General features: G+C 43.3%; 1 protein-coding gene across 6 annotated transcripts in view; it reads right to left on the bottom strand.

Annotated features, from left to right (window-relative positions):
- Nucleotides 1-24,584, bottom strand: part of CEP350 (centrosomal protein 350) — a 101,363-nt gene that overhangs the window by 34,999 nt on the left and 41,780 nt on the right. For 2 of the 6 annotated variants that reach the window (XM_077453088.1, XM_077453089.1), the window contains exons 15-30: nucleotides 20,849-21,020; nucleotides 20,614-20,759; nucleotides 20,365-20,528; nucleotides 19,890-20,000; nucleotides 17,957-18,034; nucleotides 17,512-17,606; nucleotides 16,102-16,179; nucleotides 15,858-16,009; nucleotides 8,043-8,203; nucleotides 7,459-7,643; nucleotides 6,011-6,098; nucleotides 5,773-5,919; nucleotides 4,263-4,420; nucleotides 2,907-3,029; nucleotides 2,472-2,665; nucleotides 674-867 (exon numbers count right to left, since the gene is read on the bottom strand). In XM_077453088.1, coding sequence (XP_077309214.1) covers nucleotides 674-867; nucleotides 2,472-2,665; nucleotides 2,907-3,029; nucleotides 4,263-4,420; nucleotides 5,773-5,919; nucleotides 6,011-6,098; nucleotides 7,459-7,643; nucleotides 8,043-8,203; nucleotides 15,858-16,009; nucleotides 16,102-16,179; nucleotides 17,512-17,606; nucleotides 17,957-18,034; nucleotides 19,890-20,000; nucleotides 20,365-20,528; nucleotides 20,614-20,759; nucleotides 20,849-21,020 — 2,246 coding nt within the window. The remainder of the gene's footprint in view (nucleotides 1-673; nucleotides 868-2,471; nucleotides 2,666-2,906; nucleotides 3,030-4,262; nucleotides 4,421-5,772; nucleotides 5,920-6,010; nucleotides 6,099-7,458; nucleotides 7,644-8,042; nucleotides 8,204-15,857; nucleotides 16,010-16,101; nucleotides 16,180-17,511; nucleotides 17,607-17,956; nucleotides 18,035-19,889; nucleotides 20,001-20,364; nucleotides 20,529-20,613; nucleotides 20,760-20,848; nucleotides 21,021-24,584) is intronic. The other 4 variants (XM_077453090.1, XM_077453091.1, XM_077453092.1 and 1 more) reach the window with 3 other exon arrangements.

The raw sequence follows: 24,584 nt of genomic DNA, 5'->3' as shown, positions 1-24,584 counted from the left end.
TCAGTTAATATTTGTTTACTTATTGTTATTCAATCCAAATACACACTTTTTTTTTGTGTGGTAAAGTCAGAATTACAGGCGTAGCTAACATATATGGAGGGCTTACAAGTCTGACCAGAGCCATGAATGAACCTTCCTGCGCTTGTTTTTATTTATTATTACAGGCATTTATATAGCACTGACAATTTACGCAGAGTTTTACATATATATTGTACATTCACATCAGTTCTTGCCCTCTTTGAGCTTATAAGCTAAAGTCTCAAGCTCACATTTATACATATACAAACTAGGGCCAACTTAGTAAGGAGCCAATCTACCAGCTTTTACCCATATCATCCCAATCTGGTGTGCCACATTGTCTTTAGTTCTTCCACTACGAACCCTGATGAAGGTGAGCCCCAAAATATGCACTGGCTGCTCCTGTGATTGTAACTTTGGCAAATAAAAATCAGTTTGATGTATTAATAACTTAGCTTATTCTTTCATTTATTGATTGTCTTTTTTTGCATCACTACTGTAGTGACCTCTGCTGGCTCACATGTATATAGAAAGCTGCTCTCACTACTTGCTTGCAAATTATGCTTTACTTTTGTGTACAGAGCGTCACCAACACTTCAGTCTAGGTTTATCTAAACAGAACTTACTTTTTATAAGTTTTGTTGTATGTCATTACCTTCTTGCTAAAAGCAGAAAAGACCAGATCTTCAGAGATGCTGCTGTGTTCCCCACTCTGCTCATGAATCTGTTCAGCGATGGTTGATGGTTCGATGCTCTCCGAGGATAAATATTCTGGTGGAGGACTTAAAGAGGTCCTTGTGTGTATTGCAGGGCTCGCTGAAGTTGGGGATGCCTCCCGGCTCCTCTTCTCTACAGAAAGAAAACTCATTAAAATGAACTTGTCTTACCGAAGTGAAACAAAAGGGTGAATGCATTTTTTTTTCATTTCAATATTAGTGCACTTTATAAAGGTGAATTTGTGAGGCGACACCTGTTGTTGGATTATGAATTTAGCAGGCCTGATAACAAAAAGGAATGCGCAAACATTTTACTGCCCTGATGTATAACCTACATTGGTAGCAGTAGGGGGTGTATAACTCACAAGCTTACCATTGACTTTCAGATGAGGTTTTTTTTACTGAAAATTTGCATTTGGTAAACCATTTGAACTAATATTGCATGACATAAAAATTTGTAACTGCCACTAACTTATTCTCCAGAGTGTCTTTCAGAAAATATAGAATGTTTGGGGGGGGGGGGGGGGGGGGTCTTAACTAAGCTTCAGACCTAAAATAATGTTTTTTAATGTGTGCAAAAATGGCTTTGGCATTGAAGGGATTTTTACCTGTACGATTTAGGAGATATTTACCTTGCATACAGCCGCTAATGTCAGCAGCGAATGCGCTCTGAAGGTCAGGCAGATGCTGCCGGAAATCAGAGATCCTTCCTGGAAAGTGACATCATCACGGCTTCAGACACTCACAGCGCCGGAGCTGCGAAACCAGAAGAAACGCAGAGGGAACATGTCGGTTCCCTCAGCATGGACCGGGAGATGGTCCTGGCACTTTGTTCTAAGGTAAGTATTTCATTTTTTTTTTTGGGTATACAACCGCTTTTAAAAGTACTGCATCAAGGCTGTTATATTAGAAGTTGAAAGAGGTTAAAAAAACAAACACAGTAAATCAAACAAGTGGGAATAAAAACCTAAAATAACGTGCATTATTATAACAAAAGTTAGTAGCCATCCATCCTGAAACATGTAAGCTGTACTGTGGACCCCTCCTTCTGAAAGTTCAAGCTGTCCAAGCTGCCATGCTGACCTTTTGCCTACATTGACTCTGTCATGAGAAAATTTTGAAGGTCTGGCCTCCTTTGATAATGCTAGTTACCTGCAGTGCTTGATAAGTACTTTTAAGCCACAGTCCTGGAAGGGGCATGTTGTAAATAAACTTTGCAGGTCAATGATTCAGTCTGCACTGAAGTCAGGCATGACAGCCAGGAAACTAACATTTTCAGGAAGGAAGGAATTCAGCACTTGCAGTCTCAGCGATTGTCATAAGAGTGTAGTTTAAATTCTGCGAGTTGCTGACATAGAACAAGGATGGAAAAAAGGACTGTAAACATTTCTCTGATGTGCATGGGTGTTCCAGGTCAGTGATTCAGGAAATAATTAAGTCAGTATAACGGCCAGTAAGCCAGCATTTTAAAAAGATTGACAGCAGGGGTACTCAACCTGGACACTCCAACTGTGGTGAAACTACAAATCCCATCATGCCTCTGGGAGCCATATGACTTTTGATCTAAGTCTTGCAATGCCTCAAGGGACTTGTAGTTCAAAAACAGCTGGAATTCCAAGGTTGCCAACCCCTCACGTTCCTTGCCTCACAGGTGTGCTTTAAAAAGTATAGACAAATTACACACGCAAGAAATTCTAATTGAATGTAACACAATCCATCAATACATGGATCTCTCACCGTCATGCACAGTCTCTTCTCCCTCAGTGCTCTGACTTTTGGTTTTAGCCCTTGGTTTCTCCCAAGCAGCCAGTGCCTGCTTCTCAATGCATCTAATTTCCAGCTCTTCAGCATCCAGCCTCCTTTTCCACTCCAGAAGCTCCTGTGCATGTAACCTCCTCTGCACCAGCTGCTGTTCCCGCTTCGTTAAGAATCTAAGGAAAGATTTTGGAGTTAGACCCATGGCTACTCTAGAAGACACAACTCACCCAGGATAGGGAGGGATGAGGGAAGAGCAAGCAGAGGAAGGAGGAGGTAGGAGACACAACATCCGCATGCTCTGCCTTCACTAGCCCCCCCAACAGCACACGGTCATGCCCCCAGGATTCATTATCACTATAGCACCTCCCTACCCCCCTCACACAGTGCAGGGAGCAGAGGGAGCAGTGCCGTTACCTGAGCAGCTGGCGGCAGATATAGAGCTGGAATTTGGGGTGAAGTTTGGGAAAGCACACACTGAGAGAGGCCCAGTGCTGGGGCGTAAAGACAGAGAAGAAGCAGTGAACAGGGCAGATGTCTCTACAAGAGAAGGAGCAAGAGTTTACCAAGAGAGTGACACAGAACAACAGAGTGGAACAGCCGAAGGTCTGCAAGGACAGGACCACAGCGGGGATCCTGGAGGATGCCAAGCAGAGTGCAATTGATAGAGGCAAGGAAGTTACAAAGATCTAATTATTTAAGATGAGAAAGAGAATCATGAAAAGATCAGGGATAAGGTTTGAAAACAAAGGAACAGTGCAGAATGAAACACATGGCATGATAAATAAGCAGGTAGAAATTTCTGAGCATATAAATATACTTGTCATTAAAACTAAACTTGGAATTGATTTTGTGAAAGACACCCAAAGTTATCAGCTGTATACTTTTAGTTTTGTATTGTAGTGTTTTCTGGCACCCTGGGAACTTTCTAAACCCAGCTAGTGTTCCATGCAAGTTCTGACATCTTTCTGGCACTCTCCTTGGGGGACAGAAAATCAAATAAAGTCAATTCAAGAGTTTCACTGGGAGAAAGCATAATTAATCCAGAGGAGAGATCTTTCCTTCCCACCAGAAAGACTAGGCACAGATACTTGCCCTTGTTATGTTATCACATGTATCTTTGGATGCTTCCATGAAAGTGAAAGAGGTGTTAAACTTGGAGGATGGGTATTTGTTGTGAAGAGCATACCCCATATGTTAAAGGTAAATTCTGGGGAATAAAGAGGCACTATAATACAAAAGAAAAATATACGTGAAGGCACTTTGGGGCACCAATTTCCTTAACTAGAATAAAATTTGATAAAATTACAGTCTAGATTTAATGACAAGCAAGTGATAAACTATAAAACACTAAACAAATCAGAGACACAGAAAAACAAGTATTCAATGTGGCAGACACATGCTGACTACAAATGTTTAAAGCAACCACAGAACGTTTTAAATGGCAACTCCATTGTTTTCCTTGCAGTAAAACACATTTGGTAGTTTGCCTGTGTCCCAGACACTGGTTTTGGAAGTCTGAGGACTATTGTAATTGATTTGTTCACAATTAACAGTTTTACACTGACAATTTGTTTTTACAAGGAGTTCCCTCATAATTAATGGAATAGAAAGCTGAGCAAAGAGAAAATTACAATGTCTAAAGATGGTTGGAGACACTAGGCATACATTCAGATGTAAGCTTTCTTATTATGCAATGACGATAGTAGAGAAAGAACAATAGATCACTAATGATATATATGCTGATCAGAAAATACAAGGAGCTATAGTTACTTGGCATCCATGTGACTGTGCATTTTGCGGAGCTTCTGCATGATACTGCTGGTCTCACTACCAGAGACTGACACAGGAGAGGGGCTCCGGCTCTCCGCATCGGAAGGAATGCGGCTTGATGATGGACTAAGTCGAACATCCCCTTCACTGGGCTGTTCCTGCATAAGAAAAAAAATGATTGCATTCACACAAATAATCCTGTAATATACTAACATGTATTACTTATTTGTACAGTTAAAAGGGAACTCTCAGTTTGTAAAGAAGTACCCATTTGGGATGCCGTGTGTATTACAATAGAGTGAATCCCCTTCCTGCAGTGCCAAACGTTACCTAGAGCTGCAATTAATGCCTATCAAATCTCCATGTTCCAATGGTACCATGACAGCTCTGTGGATATCCAAAGACCATAAATACAAGTACAAAATAAACACTGAAACAGAGCACACATGACAGTACAGATAAAGCCACTTACAAAGAAGCAAGTTTAAGCACCATTTCATAGTCCTTATCTCACCATTTAAAGTGATACTAAACACACACGGTTTGATTTATCATCTCTTCTGGTTCTGAATATGGATGATGGCACTATAATTATTTTCATTTAAAAATAAAATAAAAAAGGATCTTTTTGCCTAATCTATATACAGCTGTCATGTGGCTCTTCCCCAGCCTGTCTGCAGGAGACAGTGGCAGTAAGAGGGGTTTTAACACTTCCAAGAAAAAAAAAAAGGTTTTGCCTATAGTTCTAATATTATAGGCTGTGTGTTTTCTGTGGAGATTAAAAATAAAACTGATATTAGTAGAACATAATAAAAAATAAATGTGGAATGATTAATTTATATTTCTACAGCACTTTTTCCATTGGGACTCAAAAGGACTCAATCAGCTGTTAGGTTAATTGGCTTCCTTGCCATCAGCCTCAACAGCATGTCTTTGAAGTGTGGGAGGAAACCGGATTACCTGGAGGAAACCCATGCAAACACAACAACATGCAAACTCTATACAGATAGATATACAAATATCTTTCAAATGTTTTTTCTTTTAAAGAGAAAAGTGGGTTTCGAAAAAACCAAAAAAAAAAAAAAAAAATCAATCATAGTCACCTAGGTGGATTCTGCATATGTCGCCCCATCGAACTGAGCGATCAAAGACCACTGATAGCTCGGTTCCTGGTCTTCAGTGAGCAGAGAGGCGTGACCATCAATTTGGCTGTTTCTGCGTCACAGGAGTGCAGAACTAAGTGCATTCCTGTGACCCAAGGGGATACCTTTGGCCATACTTCTCCTTTAACTTTGGAAAGTATATTCTAATAGCAAAATGTGGGTTGTGACTTTTTTTTTTTTTTTTTGCAAAGGTCAGAATAACCTGAGAAGAAAAAAAAAAAAAAAAAAAAAAAAAAAAAGTGTACCTACTGTAGATCAAACCAATATATTTGGTCTAATCTGTCTAATATTGTACCATCTGACTATTCATGCAGTCAAAAAATAAAATAGCCAAAAGAACTACACACCAGCTGCCCACTCTCTGCAGATTTGAGCTTCTCTTGCAGCCGCAGTGTGCTGTTCTGGATACGCTGAATTTCTTCTTGCTGTTTCAAGATAAGTTGCCTTTCACGACGAGCTGCTTTGTTTGCTTCCTGCAAACGCTTGATTTCCGCCTAAACAGAAAATTTGTATTCGAGACCGTTAAAAAAAAAAAAAAAAAAAAAAAAAAGATCAAAGATTTAGGTGGTCTTTTATTAAACATACCTGTTCCTGCTGGAGTCTCAATAAAAGACCTCTTTGTCTTTTCTTTAATGGTGGCATTTTGTCATCCTCTCCTTTGTCGCGCAAATTTCTGAAAAACACATACAAATAATAAGAAAGGCCATAATGGTGTTCATATGAATCAGATGTGGTGAATTACGAATCCCTTTGAATATTAGAATTCATTGATAGTTCCACCTTACTTCCTGTCTGGTGAAAAGGTTGTCCCCTGCAACGGTAATTAAGAGGAAATCTCTCTAATGGAGCACCAGATGGCAGTAAAACGTGACAGGAAATCTGGCATCCAAAAAAAAAAAATTTTAAAAAAAAATACACTTTAATGATAGTGTAGAATGCAGGATGTCCAGGACCCGTCAAGTGCTTTCTGCCATCCAATAACACTGAGCTATTTCTGTGAACTACAAACTTGCAATTAATTTACAGACTTTAAAGCCCACTGCGAGTGTTAATTGCTCATTTAGGCCTGGCGGGGGGGCCTTGCTGGATCCCTGCTCCTGACGCAGATACACTTGTCCCTGCAGCCTCTCCTCCCCTGTGCTCCAGGATCCGGGCGTCATCAAGACCAAAGCAGGGCCCATAGCCCTGCATTAGATGTAATAGCGCCAAGGGACAGTCCATCGCTGGAGCGTGGGGAAGAGTTATCTGCCGAGGGAGGGTTCCTCCTCTATCCTAGACAAAACAAGCCATTAACCCTTGTAGTGCGAATGCAGCATTGTTTTAAAATTTTCCCAGGCCTGGGCTTTAAAGCAAGTGTCAGAGTCAAAACCCAAAATAAATATCTTGGCATTCTTGCCTAAAACCCCCAAAAAAAATGTTTTAGTGGGTTTCAGACACTTAAAAGTTATAGCGCTCAAGCAGAGGGATTGCAGAACGCATCAGGTAACAGTACAGGCCATCAAAAAAATTGGTAAGAAAGCTTAGTACACAGTATTACTATGCATGTTCAAACTTATTATAAATAAGAGTAATCAGTTTCAGGCAACTTCCCATTCCAGATCACCCAAAGCTCTATATGGATGGAGATCCTTACTGAAGAAGCACTTTGTCTTGCATCTTTTTTGCCAAGACCATTGAGATTTCATGGACTATACATTTCTGTCTCTATAAAGAACCCTACTGACACTTTGTTAAGTGACAATGGAGGCGATATCAACTGGTTAATGTGTTCTTAAATAAAAAGTAAAAAAAAAAAAAAAATTATTGTTCAAAAGAGGTTTACAGTTTTACTACCAAAATTAATAATTTTTCAAACCATAATTACATTAATATCTGCAAGTACTGATATATATCAGTAAAGGCAGAGTCTGGGACGTTGACTTTATCAGCCAATGTTGTCTGATTTAAAGGCCTGTAGACACAGAGCATTTTTTTTCTCATTTATGGGCACCAACCATCTGTCTCCTGAAGCTTGTCCAGCCATTCAGTTTTACCTTTTCTGGTGTTCCAGCCAAGCAAGTTCTGCTTTAGTCTTCTCTTTGAGTGCTTTTTGACGCAGGCGAAGAAGAGCAGCCTGGTGTGCAGAGCGCATTTCTCCTTCTTGCATATACTGCCGTACCATCTCCATTGTGAATTTCCAAAAACTGTCCTGCCCGCTTGAAAAGGGGCCACTGAGCTCCTGTGAAAAATTCATATACATGTGTTATTACTAGATACATATTAGGGTCTTGTTCACAAAAGGTATACTTAAGCGGTGTTCCATGCAGGCAGTCCCATTCATGTCAATTAGAATGCAGAATCTGCATGGACACAGCTGCTGATCTCAAGTTGACAAACATGCACACACTGCTTGCATCTGGGGACCTGACCCATGCAGCTATCAAATTGGAAACAGTGGCTTTGTCCGTGCACCCGTTGAGCCCCAATTGACATAAATAAGACTGCCTGCACAGGGACACACAGAACACCTGTGCATCTCTGTGTGGGTAAACACGGCCTTCACATGGGTGTACATTTAAGTACACCCATGTGAACAAGACCTAAAAGGCATTATAGTTAGTACTTCTCAAACCTGTACCTCCTGTTTCACCTTATCAGGGGTGCTTTCCTCGTCAGATTCATGTCGACGACTCCTCTGTCTCTCCAAGCTACCGCGCCTGTGGTATTCAGAGGGAAGCAGGGAACGAAACGATAATTCCTCAATTCCTTCTTCATTGTTAGGAACTGCTGAGCTGACACCTAAGGATAATAACAATATCCATCACAAATCTATAATTATCAACACATTTTTGCCAATGACAAAAAATTGTGTATAATTGTGTATGCTTCTCATAGAAAGGGAAACGTGTCACATTATGGTGTCATTAAAAAAAAAAAAAAATCAATGAAGTTAAATCAGTATACTTAAGTAGATGTCTAGTCAAATACTATTGAATATTAAACCTGCTCCTATGCCCATTCTAAATCTTATACTAACTAACTAGCTTGTATTACCTATTCTGAGGGCACTCTGGTCCAATCACATGATCTGCTCCCAGCACTGGCTTCAGTATAGAGGAAGGAAACCCGATAATGGATGCCCTATAGTAAGCCTATGGGTGATGTCACTGCATAGGCATTACAGCTGTTGTAGACGATTTTTCCTTTTCACTGAACCCGGCCTCCAGAGTCCTATACTATAGAGTCTGGAAGACATGTGTCTCCTGGTGTGTATCCAGGGGTTGACACCCCATAAAGTGCGTCATTGGTAGGATCCTTGAATTCCTGCAAATGGGATTGGAATTGAAGCTGGCCTTGAGTACTATCAAGGCCCAGGTCTTGGCCTGTTTCAGTATTCTTTCAACGGCCTCTTGCTTCTCGTTCTCTGGTTCTTAGCTTTATTCAGGGGGTAACGAGGATTAATCCTCCCGTTAGAGAACCCCTGAACCCTTGGGATTTGAATTTAGTCTTATCAGCTTTACAGAAACAGCCTTTTGAGCCTATATGGGATATTCCCTTGGTTCTTTTGAGGAGAAAGATAATCTTTTTGGTTGCCATATCCTCTGCCAGAAGGGTATCGGAATTGGCAGCTCTGTCTTGTAAAGAGCCATATTTGATTATTCATAAGGATAAGGTGGTATTGCGGCCTCATCCTGAATTCCTACCAAAGGTAGTGACAGGTTTTCATTTAAACTAGGATATTGTTCTGCCTTCTTTTTTCCAGAGCCTCAATCTAGGGATGAGAAGTCACTACATTCCCTTGATGTAGTGAAAGCAGTCAAGGTCTATTTAAAGGAGACCTTTCAGATTCGCAAAACAAATGTTTTGTTTGTACTGCCGGGTGGTCCTAAAAGAGGACAGGCAGCATCAAAATCTATTATTTCCAAATGGATTCGTCAAGTGATTGTTGGAGGCCTTAGCGTTTGTAAGGTAGAATGGAATACCGGACCTTGTGTGGGAAGGTCTGGCCACAGTGGCAGGGTCCAAGTTTCCCCTACTGCCATCTTGGCAAACCAAGATCTTCTGGGCCACCAGAATCACCTTTCCCTTCCTGCTTGATCCTGCCAAGACGTGGAAGCAGAACTGGAGGAAAGGGATATATCAGTGAAAACTGATCCCATGGAAAGACCAAGGAGTCTATTCCGCATGCCAGTGGATCCCTTGTACTTGACACAAAGTTGTGGACTTTGGTGTTGAATCTGTACGCGAACAGATCCATGTCCGGGAACACCCCATTTTGGACATATTGACAGAAAGATGTCGGGGGGAAGGGACCGTTCTCCCGGAAACAATTGTTGATGACTCAAGTAGTCCACTTGCCAATTTTCTATCCCTGGAATAAAAATCGACGATATGCAAGGAATGATTCCCCTCCTTTTGGGCTGCACGACTTCTCGTGCCCCTATGGTGACTGATGTAAGCCATAGCCCTGTCATTGTTGGAATTGAATCCCGACAGGACAATTTCGTAATCTGAGCGTCCAGGCCTCTAGGGCCAGACGTACCGCTCGAATGTCTTTAATATTGATGGGTAAGGTCCTTTCCGACTTGGACCACTTCTTGGACAGAAGCCTCTTCCAGGACTGCTCCCCAGCCTAGAAGGCTGGCATCCGTAGTTACCACTTTCCAGGATACTGGTAGAAAGGATTGTCCCTGCTGTTGAAGGTTGCTGGATATCAACCACCAATTGAGACTCTGACGCACCTCGGGGGATAAGCGTATTGGAAAGTCCAAAGCCTGGACCTTCTTGTTCCAGGTCGACAGAATGCTATTTTGCAGCAGTCTTGAATGAAACTGCGCATAAGGAATGGCCTTGAAGGAGGCCACCATCTTCCCTAACAATTTCATGCACAGTCAAATGGAAGGACTCCTCTTTGTTTTGACAAATTAAATCAGTTCAGAACACCTTTTTTTTTTTATTATTCAACAATATTTTATTTAGTTTGCATAGGTACATTACAATCATAAATCTCCTTGCATTGAGTGGTAATTTGCAGTATACATAAAATCTTTATTGCATTATGGAATACGGTGCAGTTTGTTCAATCAGAAAACATTTCCTTATGTGTCTACCTTAACATCACCACTTTATTCTCTTTATTATTTTGCCTGTCTCAAACCTCACCTGACATTTATTGCCAGTAGTCTATCTGGCATCAGGTCCACCGGAGCCAGTCCCGGTACACCTAGCCACATTGCCCAAAGTTTCTCAAACTTGTGCGTGCTGCCTCTATGCTAAAATATTCATTTTGCCATACGTAGCATCATTCCAATATTTTCAATCCACTCCTTTGTGGTCGGGAGAATCTCAGCTCTCCAATGTAACATAATTAATTTCCTTGCCTGAAATAAGACTCTATGCACGGCCTCTCTGCAATGTTCTTCCCACTTGTATTCTTCCAGAACACCCAAGAGGCATGCTCTCGGGTCCAGTGGGAGGGAAACTTTAAATACAGAGTTGACTGTGGTCACTACATTTGCCCAGTACATATGTAGTTTGGGGCAGCTCCATAGCATGTGTATAAGAGTCCTGTGTTCCTTTTTACATCTAGTACATGTGGGTCGAGTTGTGGGTCTATAAAATGAAGCCTATGGGGGGTGTAGTACATTCTTAGCAGGATATACAGCTGTGTCAGCCTTTGTGATACATTTAATGAACACTTACCCACTGCCTGGAATATTTCATCCCACTGTTCCCCATCTAATTGTCCAGCATCTGCTTCCCACCTTTCCCTTACCTTCAGAGGATGCCGCCTCATCACAGATTGCAACAGGATGGCGTAGCATTGAGAAATAAATCCTTTAGATGAGGCAGTATCCTCCAGGAGAGTCAACACCGGGGTCGGAAACAATCGCCACTCCGAAGAGCAGCTCTGTGCTGCCACAGCGTGGCTAAGCTGTATGTATTCAAAATCCTCAAAGGGGAGCAGCACCCCATTGCAGAATATGTGTTTAAGGTGTGTAACCCCATACCTCTTCCACCTAGCACCCGCCTGTAGCTTGGCCAATTCAGTGTATGTGTCATTCCACCATATGGGACTGTACTCTGTGTATCCTTCTGCACTTTGAATATATTTAGACTTATTCCATACTTTCTGAATTAAATTAAGGGTTGGATATTTTTTGTGAGGTTTGGCAAGGCCTTAAACGCCATGGGAACAGGTCCCCTACATACATTGTGTAATAGTTTTTGTGAAGAGCTTTGCGGGCCTATTCTCCGCTCCCCCTGCTAATGAAAACATACCAATGAGGTGCTGCAACTGCGCCGCCATGTAGTACAGCCAGGGGTTCAGCAATGCCAAGCCTCTGCTGTCTTTAGGCCTTTGCAAGTGTTCCATTTTGTCCTGGGGTTTTTATCTTTCCATATAAGACTGCGGAAGGTGGTGTTCACAGTACGAAACGTCTTCAGTGGGATAACCATGGGGGTGTTATGGAGAAAATACAATAGTTGTGACACAAGGATCATCTTAATTAAGTTCACCCTACCCGCAACTAATAGGAAGAGTGATTTCCAAGTTTTAACCTCATCTCTAAGCCCCAGTAACAAGGGAGCAACATTTAAGTGCAGAAAATCCCTTGGTTTGGCTGTAATTTGAATCCCCATTTAAAGGAGGTGACTATGGGTATAGGGCATGCCGAATAAATTATCTGTGTATCGTCCCCATCCAGCAGGAGTAAAGCAGATTTTGACCAATTAATAAGTAGGCCCGAAAATCCTCAAAATCTGGATATGGCTTACCTGAGGGAGGTATCTGTGTCCCCCAACAGAAGCAGCATGTCATCCGCGTATAGCATGACCTTTTCTTGCAGGTAACCATAGCGGAAACCTGTAATGTGTTAGTTTGTCCTGATATCAATGGGCAGTGGCTCAATAGCTAATGCAAAGATTAGAGGGGACAGGGGGCAGCCCTGTCTCGTTCCTCTCCTCAACCTGAAGCTCCGAGACAGTGAGCCGAAGTCCCTAAGGGCTGCCTGTGGTTGGCTAGATAGGAGTTTTACCCAGGAGATATAGTTTGGGCCGAAGCCAAATCTCAGCAGAACTGACCATAGGCAATTCCAGTCTATGCTGTCGAACGCCTCTGTGGCGTCCAATGACAGCAGCGCTCTACTGCCCATGACTGGATATTGAGGAACAGTCTCCTCAAATTGACTGCTGTGAATTTATTGGGCATGAAGCCAGCCTGGTCATCATGCACAGTAGATGTTATCAGCCCGTTCATTCTAATTGCCAGTGCTTTTGCTAGTATTTTAACGTCACTTTGGAGCAAATAAATTGGTCAGTATGCCCCTGTGTCTACTGGGTCCTTGCCCGTTTTGAGTAATAGGGCTATATTTGCTTTGGACACAGAGGTGATGGGGCGCCTAAGAATACCTTCTTTTGAATGGTATTTATCATCAGTCCCAAGTACTGTAATCTCCTTGACAGCTTTAAGGAGGATTTTTCTAGGTTGAGAATCCAGCCTAGGAATTCTAGGTAACTTACGGCTGAGATTAAACTTTGGTTTTGACAGGCGATTGATTAATCTACTAAAAGCAGATCATCTAGGTAGGCTAGAATTGTTATACCCTGAGTCCTTAACCTGGCTAAAGGAGGCGCCAGTTTCTTTGTGAAGCCTTGCGGTGCGGTGGCTAGACCGGACAGCAGAGCCACAAACTGAAAAGGACGATTTTCTACCTCGAAGCGTAGAAACTTTGGATGAGCGGAAAAGATTGGAATGTGGAGATAGGCATCTTTGATATCGATCGATGCCAAAAATTCTCCTCCTTGTAGAATGGAGACAACCGATCGGATTGACTCCATGCGAAATTAACGAATATTCAAGTGCCGGTTCAGATCCTTGAGATCTAGAATTAGTCTTACCACCCCCGTTTGGTTTTGGTACCGTGAAGAGGCATGAATAAAACCCTGCTCCCTGCTCTTCTGTGGGAACCTCTGGTATCACCTTCTGAGACAAGAGATGATCCAAAGCCAGAAAGAGACTTCCTTTTCCCTGGATCTCTGGGAACGTTTGATTTATAAAAAATGGTGAGACGGGAATTCTCGTAACTCTGGTTTGTAACCTAGAGAAATTGAGGAAGCCACCCATCTGTCTTGACAATGTTCCTGCCAGATCTTTGAAAATTGTAGAAGCCTTCCCCCCACCCGAGCAGGGGTGCCCCTTCATAAGGAGGCTTTAGTATTTTGCTTTGCGGGCTCTTCCTGCCAAGTCCTCTTTTGGCCCTGGGACTGCCCCTGAGGTCTTCTTCTTGAGATCGACGAGGGAGGCTGTCGATAGTGTCTGGAGGCAGATGCTCCTAGCACTGGAGAAGATGCACGTTTAAAAAGGAAAAACGTTTAAACTTCTTCTTTACTGGTAAAAGAGAACTTTTCCCATTAGAAATCTTTTGGATATATTTATCTAAATCGTCTCCAAACAACCGTTCACCATGAAATGGGAAACTGGCCAAGAGCTTTATACATGGCGCTTCGGCTGACCAATTCTTCAACCATAGGACTCTGCACATATGTACCATCCCTAGCATAAGCCGTGAGGCATGAATAATAGACTCTTTCATAACATCTACCATAAATCATAGTGCTTCTGATATGCTGGCCCATTGCTGGGCCTGCTGATCAGGAATAATCTTGAGTATCTCCACAAACTGGTCCTTTATGGACTGAGATGCTCCAATTGCTGCAAGACCCGGCTGCACAACTGAACCTGCAAGAGCAATGTTGTTCTTAAAAAGAAATTCTAACTTTTTATCTGTTGGATCCTTCAACATTTGCACATTGTCTACAGGACAAGTGAGGTTTTTTTTTACCGAGAATATTGCAGAATTAATTGTTGGAATCCCCCATTTCTTATAAAATTCCTCCTCAATAGGATAAAGTATAGAAAACTTTTTTGGAGGAAAAAACTGTTTATCTGGGTGCTCCCACTTAGAATACATCAGCTTTTTTAGCTATGAATAGATAGGAAAGGCATCCATAGATTGGGGAGGCTTTAGTGATCCCAAACCATAGGTGGGCTCATCAATAGACTGTGCTACAGGCAGTAAAAAAGTTGAGCGAACCAACTTAGTAAGGGAGTGTACCAACGGTCTTTCTTGTGTGACTGCTCCCTCCATATTAGGATCTTCGGAAGAAGACATCAGCATCTTCCTGATCCTTTGAAAGAACTTCATGATCTCCTGCCCCTTGCTCCTCAGTACGGGGGTCCTGAACAAAGAATGGGGATCTGCTACGCTTGGACCCACTATGGGAAGCGAACATAGCATCAATCTTCTATTCCAAACATAAAATAATAGAAGAAAAAAACCTCTTGAGTAATAAATATAGGGGCTGAAGTGTTCAGAGCTGCTGCAACACCAGCCCCCCCGACGGCTCACTCTGACCAGCCGCAACACTCTCAGAAGGATGACATTTTCTTAGACATGGATTTAGGTTGCTGTAAAACAATCAATCCTCTAGATCCTTTTGAAGTGTTCCTTGTCCCCCTTCCGCTCATAGCCTGATGCACAAAGCAGAGGCACTACCAGAAGGTTCACCCTTCACGATGGGTTCTATTAAACCTTCAGGAGCAGGGGATCCTAGAGGAAACCCACAATCCTGGACCTGCAACAGCACCCTGCCAGTAAAAACTTTATGGCCTTACTACCAAAAAGTACTGGATCCCAGGGTCCAGCTCTCTGAAAAGAGAAGCATTCACAGGCAAAAACCTAGTTTCTTCAGATACGAGGCCCAGGTACCCTTCAATCTGGCCAAAAAAAAGACACTTGAATGGATCTTGTCAGCATGGCTAGCCCCAGCAAGGACTGCTCCAGTGGAGCTCAGAACACCACATCTTTACTCGTGACCAACACCTTAGGCACTGGCGGAAAAAAACGGAGGTACTCCCAGTAGTGGGAGGGGTTATATAGGGAGTGCACGTTTTGTCTTAGGGCATGCCAGTGTCCATCACCTGTAGGTGGCGTATAACCCCCACTACTATGGCCCCGTGTCCCCTGATGTATGAAAAGGAAGTAGCACAGAAACTAATTTTGGGATTCAGTGCAGCGGCGTAAGGATTCGGGCAGTGCCATTGCCGGAAATGGCCACTGATTTGACATGTCAAATTGCATTCCAATAACTGCAATGTGAACCAGGGCATAAAGTTGATCTCCAAGCATGAGCCAAATTTATCCCCAAGGCTGCAGTGTTGTTTGCTAGGAAGGAATCGAAGAGGGGAAAGCTAACAGGTAGTTAAGAGCTCACAGGATTTTTGGTAGGATTATCGGGTATTTAAGAACTTTCTGCATTTTTAATAGCATAAAACATTGGGAAATGCTCACGTACTCCAGAGATACACTGCTTATATGTATTTTTAACTAGATCACACATACCCTTTAATTAATAAGAAACATGTAAGGTTCCTCTCGTGACCTACACAAACCTTTATCATCAAGAGATATGCTGCTGTCCCCCTTTAACGCACTACCCTCGGGCATTGGTAGCTCTTCAGAGATGCTCTCCTCCAGGTCTCTCTGACTAACGATTTCCTCCTTGACAGATGATGGTGGTGGACTGTCCTGCTCACTGCTGCTACTGCAAAAATCCCAGTTATGAACATTTGTTACCAAACACAGCCAGGAAAAATACACAGCCCTCAGCAATAGCAGCGTATATGACCTACATACCTATGAGATCTCTCTTTGAAGCTGGACACACTGCTTGGAGGCTGAGATGATGGAGAAGCAGAGCGTGAACCTTTTTTCCTAGCATAAAAAGAACAAAGCCATGATCCACAAAGAGCCTAAGCCACCTAGTTGTACTAAGAACTTCCTGCTAGCACATAATAAGCCAAAATGTGAATAAAATGGCTACAAAGTTCTGTGTAAAGAAATAAAAATGATTATTCAATTAAAGTCTTTTTTTATTTTAAAATATTTACCGTATATACTCGAGTATAGGCCGACCCGAATATAAGCCGAGGCCCCCAATTTACCCCCAAAAAAACTGGCAAACTTATTGACTCGTGTATAAGCCGAGGGTGAGACATGCCTGTCCATCCCTGTGTGTGTGTCCGTCCATCCCTGTGTGTCCGTCCGTCCCTGTGTGTCCGTCCGTCCCTGTGTGTCCGTCCATCCATCCCTGTGTGTGTCCATCCATCCCTGTGTGTGTGTGTCTCCATCCATCCATCCATCCATCCCTGTGTGTGTGTGTCTCCATCCATCCATCCATCCATCCCTGTGTGTGTGTGTCTCCATCCATCCATCCATCCATCCCTGTGTGTGTGTGTCTCCATCCATCCATCCATCCCTGTGTGTGTGTGTCTCCATCCATCCATCCATCCATCCCTGTGTGTGTGTGTCTCCATCCATCCATCCATCCATCCATCCCTGTGTGTGTGTGTCTCCATCCATCCATCCATCCATCCCTGTGTGTGTGTGTCTCCATCCATCCATCCATCCCTGTGTGTGTGTGTATCCATCCATCCGTGTGTGTGTGTGTGTGTGTGTGTGTGTGTGTGTGTGTGTGTGTGTGTGTGTGTGTGTGTGTGTGTGTGTGTGTCCAGCCTACCTGTGTCCCGAGCCTTTGTCCCGAGCCTCCGTCCCGTGTCGTGCCTTGCCTTCGTCCCGTCCCGTCCCGTGCCTTGCCTTGCCTCCGTCCCGTGCCCTCTTCGTCGGCGGCCATTGTAAAATTCAAAAGCCGCGCCTCCTCCTTCGCCTGTGATAGGCGGAACACTGAATTTCCCAGCAGCCTGTGTTCCGCCTATCACAGACGTCGTATCATCCTCGTCCGTAGTACGAGGATGATACGACGTCCGTGATAGGCGGAACACAGGCTGCTGGGAAATTCAGTGTTCCGCCTATCACAGGCGAAGGCGGAGCCGGAGGCGTGGCTTTTGAATCAGAATGGCCGCTGTCTGTCTGCTCGACACGCTGATTGAGCGGGCAGACAGCGATGACTCGAGTATAAGCCGAGGGGGGCACTTTCAGCCTCAAAAAAGAGGCTGAAAATCTCGGCTTATACTCGAGTATATACGGTATATAGAAAAGGTATCTGAATGTATTAAACATTATAACAAGATAAAAACAATGTGATACCTAATACTACGAGAACGCTGGCGCTTCTGTTGTTCAAGGGGAGAGATGGCAGCAGGATCTGAGCTGGTAGGAGACAAGTAATCATGGTCCACAGTCTAATGGAAAGGAAGATAGATTATTACTTACAGAGGCCAGGGGTATTGTCATTCTTCCCTTTCTATTAATTGACAGAACTTGTGGAGTGCAACCATACAATTTAGATAAAAGTGATAAGGACTGCACATAGGACCATGTAAAAGTATAAAGGAAGTTGAAGAATTTACTTAAATTTTAAGATTTGAGGGCTCATGTAAGGAAGACTCTTGCCTCCTATAGAGAAAAGATCAGTTCCAGAAAAGAATGGGATGTGCATAACACAGAAAAAAAATAGGAGAATTATAAACAAAGCTCTCTGTAATCTATGGATGAAATCTTCCAGACGATGGGCCGAGACTACGAAGCCTACCTCTTGCGTCTGGACCACATTTTGAGATGCAGATGCTTCTAATGTCTTCTGGAAACGCTGAAGCATTTCTGCCTGTGTCTGTGGGTTAATAAGCCTTATTAGACATGATAAATTACATTAGAACACTTCAAGTAGTATTTCAGAAGTAGCAGTACAGAAAAAACAATCAAAAAAAACAAACTACTGCACCCCTTAAAATGGAAGTGACTTCTGCATCAGGTTCCTGCAGCCCTTGCAATAATCTTGTGTACTGGTTCTTGGGCAAACGCAAGGGAATTACATACACCCGACAACCTGCTCTTACTTACCACAAGGGAAAGGGTTTTTGGCAGGAAGGAAAAAAAAAAAAAAAAAAAACTCTCAGCTTCATTCTCCATTCATGCAACTATTTTCCCGAAACTCAGAGTTCTGCGAGAGTACTAGAGAGAGTGGACTGTGCATACATTGATAGGGAACAAAGCCAACAGTGCTTGTCCATGAGTGTCAAGGAATGCACATCCAACCCCGAGTATGCCCTATCTGTAGGCAGCTTTAAAAGTAAGCATCTGCAAAATGAAGCACAGAATTCTAATGTGTTTAGGACACTAACGCATAGGGCTTTTTCTGGGAAAAGGTGAACACATTTAAATTATAATAAAAAATAAAAGTGTCTGAATATACTGTATGTACATAACTCGGCCTTTCCAGAGCTTTCCTGCTCCCTTCAATTTAAAATATGTGCATCTCTGTCACCATTATAATTCTATGAAAGCTTATATCAATTGCTGCGTTAAAGGAGTTGTTAACCCACAGTTCGCAATTCACAACATCCCTCTGCGCTTAAAGTGGGGTTCCACCCTAAAGTGGAACTTCCGCTGATCGGAACCCTCCCCCCCTCCGGTGTCACAATTGGCACCTTTCAAGGGGGAGGGGGGTGGAGATACCCGTCAAAGACAGGTATTTACACCCACTTCCGGGCATAGACTCCCGTGGGAGTCTATGTCATTTCCTGTCCTGCCGCGCTGTCTGCTGGGACACACACGGGTCCCAGTGACAGCGCGGAGAGTTCCTATTGCGCTGCGCGACTCGCGCATGCGCAGTAGGGAACCGGGAAGTGAAGCCGATTCGCTTCACTTCCTGATTCCCTCACCTAGAATGGTGACGGCAGCAGCCGAGAGCCGAGCGATCGATCGGCCTCGGCTGCCGGCATCACTGGAACCCAGGACAGGTGAGTGTCCATTTATTAAAAGTCAGCAGCTGTAGTATTTATAGCTGCTGGCTTTTAATATTTTTTTTTTTAGGTGGAATCCCTCTAATGTAATCTGCACCTGCGTTTGCACCTTAAAAAAAATAAACAAAAAATGCAGCTATATACCTCATTTCAGAACACCGATCGGCGTTCAAGTGACCAGCCAGCTCTCTACTCTCTTGGCCTGAGAGCTGCAGTGGGCAGGGCCAAGATTTCTCTGCTGGCTTCAGTTATGAGAAGAGGAGGAGAGGACGAGAGAACCGGCCGTTCACGTGAGCGCCGATTGGTTCTCTAAAAATCCGGTGTATAGCTGCTTTTTTATTTATTTTTTATTTGCAGGGCATAGACACAGGGGCAGATTACATTAATCAACAGAGGAGTGTGAATTACGAACTTTAATTTTAGCAGCGGCGGACATGGAGCAGACAGGCAGAGAGGGGAGGGTGGAGAGGACAGGAGATACGTAAACCGACTATGGTGTCATCCCTCTCAGTGTGGTCTTCAGGGTGTGTGTGTTTTCAGGATGTGATCAAGTTTTCAGGGTGTGTGTGTGCGCATCACACACAATACATATACACACACAAAGACGTTTGCCTTTCATTTCATTGCACGAGCTGTTTAACATGGTAAGGGTTCACACCTTCAGCCTATTCAACCAATTGATGCAGTTACCCCTGAACATCACATTCATAGGATTTTCCTTACCTGTGCTGCAATCTGACGTGCCTCCTCTAACTGTCTCATACTTGCTTGGGCCTCCTGTTCCGCTTGAAGTCTCAGAGCAGCCATACTTTGCTCATGACGTTGTTGTTGAGACTGTAAGAAACAAAAAGGAAAGTTAAACAAAATTTGTGCTTTAAGTATGCCAGGGAAAAAAAAAAAAAAAGCCCAAGCCTAAAAATTTATGAGCCCCACTAAAACAATTAAATTTTTTTCATATCCATTAATTTTGACTGCTCTGGAAAATGGAGCAAAACAAAGGAAAATACAGTCTATTGTGCAAGAATCCTAAAGCAATCCAACATTACTGTATAACAAGGAAAAATGATATGTTGACTGTATTTTAATTTCTTGCTTTATTTAGAACATGATTCTTCCCTTGCTTTATTAAAACACAAAATTTGCCAACAGTGCATAGCATAACCCTTAGTTAGGTAGGAGAGGCAGTGTCACATCTTACCTTTAGGATCTGTGCCAGGGAAACGGTTTCTTGCTGTGCAAGTGAAATTCCCCGGACACGCTCTACATCACAAAGCTGTCTAACAGATTCCTCCATGGCACCCAAGTAGTTTAGTTCTGCAGATATGCGGTGCTGTAATCCAGCAGGGGAAAATCGAATAGCACCTGCAGCAGACACATTTATTCAATAAAAAAAATGCAATCTATGATACAAAGTACAGAACCCAGATGGAGAAACAGGAAAACATACTTTGTCCTGATGCAGTCATTAATCCTGGTGCTTGGGTTCCTGTGGCTGCAGGGACTGAGTGGGCTGGTGGTGAGGGTGCTTTTCCTGCTGTATCCTTTATGCTGGAATGATAACTTTTATCATTCCGTCCTCCATCAGACATAAGGCTAACGTACATAAAATATACAGATTTTAATCACAGACTGACTCTGGAAAAAGCTGCTAAACAAATTGGGAAACTGTGCAAAAACTGTACCTAGTAATAGATCGAGAAGAAAGATCACCCATGGTGCTGTCAGATTCAGAGCCTGCAGATTGCTCTTTTCCAGACTGAGCCTGCTTGCTGACATGGCTTTTGTGTTCAGAGCCTGATAGGTTTTGCACCATATCCAGAGGCAGTTGAGTGTTATCATTCTGAAAGCCCTTCCCTGCAAAAAAAACAAATATGAGATGCAAATTAAATGTACTATGAGCTTTAAAGTGGTTGTAACCCCCCCCCAATAAAAACAAAAACCTGCAAGACAAAAGGCATAATGAGCCAGTATGCATAGCATACTAGCTCATTATGAAATACTCACCTTAGATCGAAGTCTCCTAGAGGTCCGACATCACTCCCAAAGTTACTTCCGGGTATCGCGGGCTCCGGCCCATCAACAGGTATTTGATGTATTCATGTGCACCACCATCAACTATGTACAGATTGAGTCTATGATTTGGATACTTAAAAAGTAAAACTCCATCCCAATAGGGAAATTCAAATTTACCATCTCTTTCCTCCCCTCCTCTCCCACTTTTGGAGGGGCGTGGTAGAGCAGGTACCTAGTCCATTCTAGGCGAATGGAGTGTAAGTGTCCCCTTCCCCTGCCACCTTCTGAAACATGTCACAGGTCTCAGGAAGCTGGCTGTAAAGCCACAAGGAGACATGGCCAGCTTTCTTTAGTAAACATGCCAGCATTCAGGACCCAAAAACAGGCAAAGAACTGGCCAGGGTGAGGACAGCACTGGTTAGGGGTCATTTAAAAAAAAAAAAAAAAAAAAAAAAAATCAGCAGCTTCAATAGTTGTAGCTGCTGACTTAATTTTCAAGCTAGTTCCCACCACATGCAGTCTAGTGTGTTTTTTTTATGCATTAACCACTTGCTTACTGGGCACTTAAACCCCCCTCCTGCCCAGACCAATTTTCAGCTTTCAGCGCTGATGCACTTTGAATGACAATTGCGCGGTCATACAACACTGTACCCAAATGAAATTTTTATCATTTAAAAAAAAAAATCATGTTTAATAGTTTGTTGTTGCAAACAGGTCATTTTTCTCCTTCATTGAAGTCCGCTGATGAGGCGGCACTGATAGGCTGCACTGGTGGGCAATGATAGGCATAGTTAAGGCGGCACTAATAGGCACAGATAAGGTGGCTCCGATAGGCACAGATAAGGCGGCACTGATGGGCACAGATAAGATGGCACGGATGGGTGGCACTAAGGTGGCACTGATAGGTGGCTCAGCTGGGCACTGGTAGATGACACTGATGGGCATGGATATGTGGCACTGGGGTGCAGCACCGTTGTTGAGGCAGATTGTGGGCACTGATGGGTGGCACTGTGGGCACTGCTGGGTGGCACTTATTAATAAGGTGGCACTGGCAGGGGGCAGGTGGGCACTGGCAGGGCTGGCCGTGATCAGGACTAAAGTCCCGATCACGGCCGCCGGTGATCGGCTCTTTTTTTTTTTAATAGCCGATTACCGGCTTCGTTGTATCACATGATCAGCTGTCATTGGCTGACAGCTGATCACATGGTAAGGGGTCGGGATCGACCCCTTGCTCGGATTCGTGATCAGGCGAGTCTCATAGACTCACCGATCACAGAGCGCGCCGCGCGCAGCCCTCAGGGGGCACGCAGGCCGCTCGTGCACGGGACAACGTCAATAGACGTAGTCCCGGCAAAGGAAGTCCGCGCTGTAGCCGTCATTTGGCTATAGCGCAGATCTCTAGTGGTTAAAAATGCATGGAAAGTAGGTTATATGGTTTTCAATGGCATAGTTCACACCAGTGCAGTCAGTTCCAGAAAAATATAAAAAAAATAGAACATGCTGCATTTTTCCTGCATTGGAATGCTGCAAAACACACATGTCCTTATTTATGGCCAGTTCACACCATAGAAATGTAGTTCAAATGCGTTCCAGATGCTTTTCTGCATACGCTTTTTTTTGTAAATTTCTTTATCTAGGTTTTAAAGACGACATACATTAGAGAAAGGACTCGGCACAACACCGAGCCAGTAATGCAGCCAACATCTACAGGTACAACAAACATTCTGACTAGCTAACAGTAGCACTAACTAAAACAAACATTCAGGTAAGAACCCACCCCCCCCCCCCCCCACAGTAGGGGGCTCAATTTCAATTGGGGTCAAAAACTCGTTGAGGTATATTTAATCCCAGTGTGCTCTTGACCACAAGTATTTCCTAACTCCTACCCAGTATTTGACATTACGCATTCGTCATAGCTGTAAATCGCCACATACATTTCTAACCCACTGTTAGATCATAATTATACCATGCCTGCCACAACTTCTCAAATCTCTTCCCACATCCTCTAGACAAGCATGTCGCTTTATAATATGGCATCATTGAGTTAACTAGCCCTTTCCAGACTTCCGCCAATGTAGCAAAATGGCCTTCCTCCCATAAAACAAAAAGATTATTGAGTAGGGTTCTATGAGCCCGAGACGGAAATACCTCCTCCACCAAGCCCAGGAGACACACTCGGATCGTCAAAACGACGGGGACCATTAGGACCTCCGACATGCAGGAGATAAAAGCAGTCCAAAATCGGACGACAACTCCAGAAGATATGATCAGCAGCTGCCAGCGAGAAGGAACATCTCAAGCAATCTGCTGGAACAGATTGATATACAATTGCCAGCCGAGCAGGGGTGTAATAAAATGTATGCAAAAATTTAAAGTGGATCAATCTATCCCTTGCCGCTCCCAGGTGTTGAAAAGGATGATCCCGCATGTCATCCCAGTCTTCCCTCTGAATGCCAGAGACTTCGGCCTCCCACCACTCCATACATTTGAACACTGCCTTCAGCCTTTTTTAAAACCATTCTTTGTAAGTAACAGATAAGATTTTTGGAAGTTCCTCAGTCATAAGCAGGTTTTCCAAGTCAGAAGGTAAGGATTCAATGCTCGTCCCTAAACTGAACCTGGAATGAGTGTCGCAATTGAAGATATCTAAAATATTGCGAGTTGGGAAGGTCCCGTCTGTGTTTAAACTGGTCAAAAGTTAATAATTCCCCATCTCATGTGATGTCTGAGCAATTTGATTCCCCTAGTCACCCATTCCATAGGATCAATAAAGGAATAAAAGTGTGGTAATTTGGGATTCATCCACAAAGGGGTTGAGGGTAAAAAGCCCTGATAACTGGGGCATGGCAGCCTAACCGCCTCCTCCCAAGCTTTGATGGTGGCTTTCAAAGACGTTGTAAGGGGAAGATCCAGCTTAGTACCTCTATGAATGGCCAATCTTAGGGATTTGTACGATTGCATGCGCATTTTTGATACAGCACAGTGCATTTTTTTATCCCCCTCTTTTTTTCTTATCCTTAAATAAGGACCTGTGTGTTCCAGTGTGTTTTTGATGTGTTTTACAGCGTTCCAGTCCAGTGCAGGGAAAATGCAGCATGTTATACTTTTTTTTTTCTCTGGAACTGGAATGCACGGGTATGAGCTATGCCATTGAAAATGATATAACCTATTTTCTATGCGTTTTTGATGCAGACAAAAAAAAAAAATGCACTGGACTGCATGTGGTGCAAATTGGCCCTTAAGGTTAACAAAAAAAAAAGGGAGAAAAATGCATTGGACTGCATCAAAAACGAGCATGCAGAAAAGCATCGAACGCATCTGGACTGCGTTTCTATTGTGAGAACTGGCCCTTATTTCTTTTGAAGGATGAAGATCCTCTGTAAGTAGGTAAAAGCATAGACTCTG

The sequence above is a fragment of the Lithobates pipiens genome, unplaced genomic scaffold (assembly GCF_037356315.1).
Source record: "Lithobates pipiens isolate NorthernLeopardFrog02 unplaced genomic scaffold, aLitPip1_a1.2 Scaffold_23, whole genome shotgun sequence".
Classification (NCBI taxonomy): Eukaryota; Metazoa; Chordata; class Amphibia; order Anura; family Ranidae; genus Lithobates; species Lithobates pipiens.
This window is presented reverse-complemented; position numbering and strand designations above follow the sequence as displayed.